The sequence below is a fragment of the Lepisma saccharinum genome, chromosome 7 (genome assembly GCF_977018435.1).
Source record: "Lepisma saccharinum chromosome 7, izLepSacc3.1, whole genome shotgun sequence".
NCBI classification, from domain to species: domain Eukaryota; kingdom Metazoa; phylum Arthropoda; class Insecta; order Zygentoma; family Lepismatidae; genus Lepisma; species Lepisma saccharinum.
In genome coordinates this window covers 63,368,622-63,376,954 of record NC_139235.1, presented here as the reverse complement: position 1 = coordinate 63,376,954, position 8,333 = coordinate 63,368,622, and the positions used below count along the sequence as shown (strand labels likewise).

Genomic DNA, 8,333 nt, shown 5'->3' with positions numbered 1-8,333 from the left:
AAAGACCGGTGTGCCCATACTACCATATAGAATGAAAGACTACTGTAGCTTACGAATGCTACATCCCCTCCAATGAGAACTCCACAGATTCCGACGCAGCATGGGTCACTTCCGGCGTGACATGGAATTTAACAGACTCTTCACTATTTTTTCCCCACCGTTTAAACAAGTGAATCCAGGTTTCATTCAAGTTACCGTCATCCCTATTTAGTTTTTTCCCCCTATCAACACAAATATTTGCAGCCTCGTGAACGTTCATATCAGGTTGTTTATGAACCCTTTTTACAACTTCTCTTTTTCTAACCTTATGATTAAATTCTAAAACATGTTCAGAAAGCCCAGTCTTCGGAGATTGTTCCCTAATATCCTTGTCATGCTCGTCCCAACGAGTTCCCATGTTTCTTCCAGTTTGTCCAATATATGCTTTATTACAAGAACAAGTAATGTTATACACGCCCTTCTCATCTCTGACTTCTTTTCGCCCCTTTCCATCCTTTTTGTATTCAGTAAAATATTCCTCTATATTTCGGGGAGCCCCCATTCCCCCTTTTAACCTGAAGTCTTTTAGAATTTTATCAAATTTTTCGAACACCCCTTTTACATATGGGATGCCGACGTATTTGTATTCTATTTCCCCTACCTCGTTATTCTTACTTATCCCATTCTTTCCACCTTCTTTATTCAAGACTTTAAGTGCAAGTAGTTAATTATACCTTCATTTTCTATCTCACAAGTGAATTTTATTCTATCATCTTGTCCTCCCATGATTTCAAAAATACAATCTATTTTTTTTTTTCCTGATAACCAAGATGTCATCAACATATCTACAAAAATATTTAATATCATTGTTAACCTCACTCAGTGAATCCTTCTCAATGTAATGGAGGAATATGCTGGAAACTATTCCCGAAACAGGGTTGCCCATAGCAAGTCCTTCGGTATGTCTATAAATATTCCCATTGAAACACAAATAATTATATCCTGATACTAAATGGAACCACCGAACGAACTCCCAGGCTGTCACAACATCAGTTCCCTTATCCATAACCCACCTCTGAAGACAATCCGCGGCTTTATCTCGAGGGACTCTAGGATACAAATTATTGACATCAAAACTACGAATTTCATCCTCTTCGTCTAGGTTTATCTCCTCCAATCCCTTCTTCACTTCCCAAGAATTCTCAACACTGAATTCGGTCTTCCCACCAATCTCCCTTAACCTCTCTACTAATGTTTTCACCAGTTTATACCCAGGGTGAGAATACATGGGTATAATCGGTCTCATCGGAATCCCTTCCTTATGAGTTTTCGGAATACCGAAAGCGATAGGAAGTTCACCCCTCTTACAGTATTCAATAAATTTCTCCCTATAAGTATTCACCTAGGCATCGAATCCTAGGTGAAAAACTTAAACGAGTGAGGGTGTGGGTCAACAAACACGATTTATTCCTTATTAGTTCTGATAAGGAAAATAAATTGGTAATAATGGAGAAGAATACTTATAGGGAGAAATTGGAAAGATGTTTCACCAATGATGATTTTGAAGTAATAGAACGAAACCCAATAAGTAAAGTAAAAAATGTAGTTAGAAAGGGGATAGAAACCAGTTTGACACTTTCGAGATCAGAAAATAAGAAACTTGGTTTGGTTCACATACGTACTATTTTTTAGTTCATTTTATGGGCCCTGAGTTGCAATGCACATTGAATATTTTCTCTAATTTTTCAATAAAAATAAAAAAGATTTTGCTGCAGTCCAAGGAAAAAGAACTCTGGAGTAAACATGCGAGTAAGAACGAATCCACTTCGAAAATGACTGTATATTTCTTGAAAAAGCGAAAATATAGTGAATATGACCGAAAATCCATCAAAATATGCTCTATCATGCAGAAATGGCCAAATATGCCAAAATATGCCCATAAAAAGCACCTTCATTTAATTAGTTCCTTCATAATATGAATTTCTATATGTTTAGGGAACATACCTTTAGGGAACATACATACCCTTACCCTCAAAAAATATGCTAAGTCATGAAAATCCTAGCCCTAGTGATTAAAGTTTTTCTTGTATGTACGCATTGCTTGCATTGTAGAATTATTTTCCTGTAGTTTACGGTTATTACAAGCATAAGAAAACAGTTTTTCGTTGTGACGTTTCAGGAGAACACACACTCCCTTCATCAGACATTTATTTTCATTTTGACTAAAGATACTGTTATAACAATGGTTAGCAATTTTTTAAACAAAAAGAATCCATTATATAGTGGATGTTGTCAATGTTACATTCTTGTAATATAGCAACATAACTGTGAAAAGAAGCAGTCTGTTTTATTTTTTTTTCAGATAAAAAAAATTTGATCACATTATTTTTTTATTTAAAATTATGAATCCCAAATATCATCAGGTAATTCAAAGTCATCGTTGTTTTCTCAAAGTCAGTTGATGTTTTCTGTTACATTAAATTTTAAAGATGGTGGCTTACTCTATTTGTGAAAAAGAAAACTCCATACTGGATCTATGTTACCATTTTCATTATTTAATTTATTCCAGTGTTGTTCTGCAATGAATGAAGCTTCCCAGACATTCAACTCTATGTTTACCGTCAATCTTTTTAAAACCCTTCTCTTTTTAATCAAATGCTTCTCTTCGATGATGTGAGCTGACAAACCTGTTCTTGGGTTTAGATTTATAATGTCCAAATCGTGTTCATGCCATCTTATTGTCATTTTCCTTGCTGTTTGTCCTACATAATCCTTTGAACATGAACAACTTATATATTCCTGTGGTTTCCACATCTGGTAGAGAGTTTCTCATTTTGATTCCATTAAATGTACATTCCAAACTTCTTGGTGATCTAAAAACAATTTTGAAATTAAATCTTCTAAAAATTTTGGCAATTTTATGTGAGAATCCCTTGTGGAATGGAATGCACACAAATTTCTTTTCAACAGATTTTTCATCTTTGTCTGTATTTGTCTTTTCCTTTAGTTTTCGTGCGACTTGTTTTTTGATTTGGTTTATTCTGTTAGTGTGAAAGCTATTTTCTTTTGCTATATTAAAAAGCCTTTCTTCTTCATTTTTGATATCCTTATTATTAGAATATAGTCTTTGTGCTCTCAGGAAAAAAAATAAAAATATATTATCCATTGTTGTACGTGAATGTTCTGAATTGGCATGGATGTATTTTTCCCCTGTTAATTTTTTCCTATGGACTGATGTTTGAAATGTTGTGTCGGTTGTCTTAATTTGCAGATCAAGGAAAGAAATTACATTGTTATTCATGGGTTCGCAAGTGAATTTTATGCGACGATGTGATTCATTTAACAATTTAAATACGTCCATGATGGTGTTCTCAATTTTAGCAATAATTAGCACATCATCTACATATCTGATGTAGAGTATGATATCTGCACCTATCTCATTATCAATTGGAGATTCTATGTAATGGAGGAAAATGCTGGAGATACTGGGTTTCCCATTGATAGACCATTAGTTTGCTGATAGATTTTGCCATCAAATATAAAGTAATTGTAATTTGCACATACAGTAAACCATTGAACCATTTCCCATGATTCTACTGGGTTAACCTTCAATAAACCATCTGTGTAATTCATCTGTGGCACCTTCTATTGTGTTCTAGAGTGTGTTCTACTGAAACATCACAACGAGAAACTGTTTTCTTATGCTTGTAATAACTGTAAACTACAGGAAAATAACTAGTGATTACATAGAAAAGAAAGTCCGCCTCGTGTTCTGAATGATTGCGGCAAATCTTTCTCCTCTGATTTCATGCCGTGCACCACCTCTCCTTGCTTTCTCTGTGACACTGCCACACCACACTTCTCTTTCTTTGCTACTCGAGACCGACCACCGCTTTGCCCACCTATCCTGTTTCCTATTTGAAACTCTCCTCGTTTTTTGTAACTACAAGAAATGTATACTTCTGTAGCATTGTTGGTTACGCACAATTTAACTGTATTTTATGAAAATTAGTACATATAACACCGAATTACCTACAAATGCATTACGTACAAGTAAGGTTTAATTAACTCGTTTTTAAATTATATTTTGCTGGGACCTACAATAAATTACGTATAAAACAGATTTACTCAGAACTGAGTTATGTATAAAGCAGTTTCAACTGTATTGATATTTTTGAAATGAACTAAAATATGAACAACAAAATTTTTAACAATGCTTGGTCTTGTTATGCTCTATTTACTAAAACCTAAATCTTCATCCTGTTAAAAAATAATTACAAAGAATAATTTTCTCTATTATGTATGTTACAAGCCACATATTGTTGCTGCAGGACTCTTTATTATCCTTTGGAATTTTGACACGAAATGGTAAGATCAGCTTTTGACAATGAAGATGACAATCGACCCGAACAGCAAAACCTAGGACATGTCTGAGGAAAGAATTTCCAGTGCTGAGAGACAAGGGTTTTACGACCTGTCAATCACTAATTTCCTGGGTACCGGAGTAGGCATGTTCTTGAGGAGCCTCGCAAAGCGGGCCTGGACAGACCATCTGGTGTTGTAAACGCTGTGCGTGCTCTACCGGCAGGAGGAAGGCAAATTCGGAAAAGGCTTTCCATAATATACAGTTTTAAGGGATAATTTGAAAACTTATAATATATATTTGTCACTATAAATCTTCATCCTGTTGTTAAAAAATAATTACAAAGAATAATTTTTCTATCTTTGATCAATGCCCTCGTCTCCCTGCAGAAAACTCAAACATGATATAGCATGGACCACCACAATGTACTGAAGCAAAGGCAATACAGATGCTAGAATATGTATAGAACATATGAAGTAACAGGTATGTTGAGTTTTTAATTACATGGTGGTGGTACATGTGTTGAATGTAGTAGTGGGTTAATGTGTTGCAAAATAGACCATACCTTGCTAATCATACATATGTGTTGCAGCACGAAAACTTTCACAGGCACCACTCAAAATCACTTTCTTTTTGCCCACAGCATTGCCAATTGTACCATTGCCCAGTAATGGACTTATTTAGCATACACACTTGTTCTTAATTATGGTTTTGTGAGAGAGTAAAGATGTCAGTCAAAGAAAATCCGGCACCCTGGATTTGATTTCTAACAGGCACGTAACCAGCCCCCCCCCCCCCTTCCCCAAAATCCTACAAATATCTAATTGTAAATAGTGTATATTGGTAATTAATTTTTCTTCCTTGGCAGGATTAAATATCTTCTATAATAAGTTGTAATATACTGAGATATTCATCTCAGGGTTTTACCTCCACTTCTACCTGCTAATAAATGTATGAGCCCCCCTCCCCCCAAATATAATTCTGGCTATGGGCCTAATTTCTAATGAAAGCATGTATATTACTTCGTAATTGGTCAGTTTTTAATTGTATTAAGTCAACATTCATCCTCATTGGCTTAATTCATAGAGTGAGGTACCAAATGGAATAAAACCATTGAAATGCAATACAACGGGTACTCTGGTACTAAAAATAGAAAAATTGGTGCTCACCACCAAGCCGTGGAGGACAGGTGGTGCTCATCTTAGCATGAGTACCCAAACTACTAAAAACACTAAACTCTAGCTTCCTTAAACCTGAAGGTTTATGGCTGCAGCAACACAAGCCTTCCATCTGTCCCTATCCTGGGCAAGATCAATGCAATCTTTTCCATCCTTACCGATATCCTTTAGGTCCATCTCAACATTATCCCTCCATCTTTGTCTTGGCCTTCCTACAGGTCTCTTACCATCAGGCGTACACTTCTTTCCTCTCCCATTCATGCCTCATGGCCTGCCCACCTAAGTCTTATTGATTTAATCATTTAATAATATCTGGAGATGAATACAAATTATGTAGTTCTAAATTATGTCTCACCTGTATCCTCATCCCTTTTAGGTCCAAATATTTTTCTAAGGAATTTATTTTCAAATACTCTTAAATGATCTCTTGTGCATTTTACCCACTAGCAGTAGTTTCACTAAAATGTACATAGTTTTTCTATGGTACCCCTCATTAGAATGATTTATTAGTGGGTTCTTTCATACACCATCAGTAACAACTTACTGACTTCATGATCAAAATTAGTGATAATAATATTTGGGATGTTCCAAATTGATATTCCAAACATTACCATGCAATTCTTACAAAATATAAACTATTTATTTACAGTTACATATTTTCAACATTTTTACATTTGGTTATTCTATTATGAAACTATAGCCTTACTGTGCACAAAGTGGACTTAAAACACCAAATCAATCAATCAATATTATGAAACTAGACTTATAACAGGTCATCAATTAGCACCTTTTAGAAATCACAGCCAAATTATTGTCATTTCGTTCCTGATCATCAAACACAGTAGCAGAATAGTTTCAGTGTGGGATCATTAACGCAAGCTCCTTGATTTCCATAAACATTTATTCTACTGATATCACCCACCAAGGCAAAGGCACGGGTAATTTCGTTGTAACGTAAAGTTGTATCGAACATTCCATGACCAGGATATGTTGTAAAAGCCACCACATATTGTTGTATGGTCCTGGCTGTATTGCGTATAAGAAGAGCCCTGGAGGAAAGTATTCTCAGAACACTCAGCTGGGCACAAACAGGAACTGGTTTCAATCTTTGGTTGATGTAATCGACAGCAAGATCTACCATTTTCTTCACCACGTAGTCCGATGTTGAAACATCTGCTTCTTCTGCACAGGCACACCAGTGAGCTCTGATGCCTGCACTCTCGCATGTCCGATTTAAAGGCACTTCATCCTCAAGAAGATTAACGCCCCTTCCCTCCAAAGAATAAGCATTTGGAGTGTCGCCACTCCACAGTTGATTCATGAGCGTCACATGCAGATCAAACGGCGTTGTTAGTCTGTATCGGTTGTACTCCAACAGATCGCTTGTTCTGTCGTTTCCCAACTCTGGAGGGCGAATGAACAGAAAGGGCAAGCGTTCTTCGAGCCAACCAATTGGAGTTTCGCGAATCTTTCCCCAGCGCATCCCATGATCGCTGAAGAAAATCACCAATGTCTGATTTAAAGCTCCAGATTCGAACATGTGCTTTAGAAATTTTGAGAACATAACATCTGCAAGCGTTAAATCATTTCCGTCCTGGTGACTCAAGTTAGACACCCATCCTAACGCAAAGTAAGGCACGTTCCGAAACATTGTGAGTATATCTATTAAGTAATCTAAGACAATTTGGGTAGTTTGTCTTGAACCGTAACACACCTTCATGTTGTCTCGGGTCAACACAGACAACAAATTGTTGCCAGCAACAAAAAGAGGTCTCAAATAATAATCCGTCGGAACGTAGCTGAAACCAAGTTTATGGTAATTGAATGTGCTGATTTCAGGTTCGTCTTCTGCAAACACTGTTACATAATCAGCATCATTAAAATACTTCCACATGAACGGGCACTTATCAAATGTGTGATTCCGACTTGGCCAACAGCTTGCCTGAGCTTGTTTCAGCGAAATCCCTGCCAACAGAGGCATAAGATTCGGAAGTGTATTGTCGCCTACTTTGTTGTAGCCTAGAAACTCCACAGCCCCGACAGCATCGAGGGTAGCTTTTGTATGCGGCATGGAACGATGAAAGTTGAGTCGTGATGCTGAGTCGATGCCAAGAAGCAGAATACTCGGTGGACGACCGGACCAGTGTTTCTGGAACTTAGCTTCAACTTCTGGTTTGATCATGGGCACTACATGAACATTCTTGTAGATAGTCTTTCCGTTGTAGTTGCAGTGGATGAAAATGAACTCTTCCCTGATTTCTGTTGTGTTGCGGAATTTGTGACATTTTCCCAGCCTGAAAGAATAAAAGAATTACAGTGTACTTGCTGGGAATCTTACAGCAATGGACTATGAATCCAAGATTTATTGCATGACTGATTCATGTCAAATCACACAGGACATGACACGACACCTACCGATTCAGATTTCAATGAAACTTGGTGTATTCGTTAATACTACCAAGGTATGAACACATGCAAAAAAAAATCTTCTGTAGACCTCATAGTTACTGAGGAACAGGAGGCTAATGTCGGAATTTTGCTTGGATCGGTCATTGCCGAGGCCTGCAGTGCTTAACAGAAAAAAATATATCTTGGAGTCAAATCGACATATCACTTTGAATTTTTTTCTAAAGTTTATAGATAGATATATGTATAGTCTATTTAAAAAGTTGTCATCAAGATTCCTTTCACTGAGAGTCGGAATAAAATTATTGTATGGTATATAATGTTATTATTTTTTTTTTTGTTTGTGTCAACGTCTCACGTTACTACATTTGCATTATCACTATAAGGCAGAACAGTTATCATGCAGT

The 8,333-nt window shown here is 36.5% G+C and overlaps 1 protein-coding gene across 2 annotated transcripts in view; it reads right to left on the bottom strand.

The window, feature by feature from the left end:
* Positions 1-6,135: 6,135 nt before the first annotated feature.
* LOC145989872 (uncharacterized) overlaps positions 6,136-8,333 on the bottom strand; it is a 49,685-nt gene continuing 47,487 nt past the window's right edge. For both annotated transcript variants that reach the window (XM_083125342.1, XM_083125341.1), the window contains one exon: positions 6,136-7,814. In XM_083125342.1, coding sequence (XP_082981468.1) covers positions 6,353-7,814 — 1,462 coding nt within the window. In that variant the 3' untranslated portion in view covers positions 6,136-6,352. The remainder of the gene's footprint in view (positions 7,815-8,333) is intronic.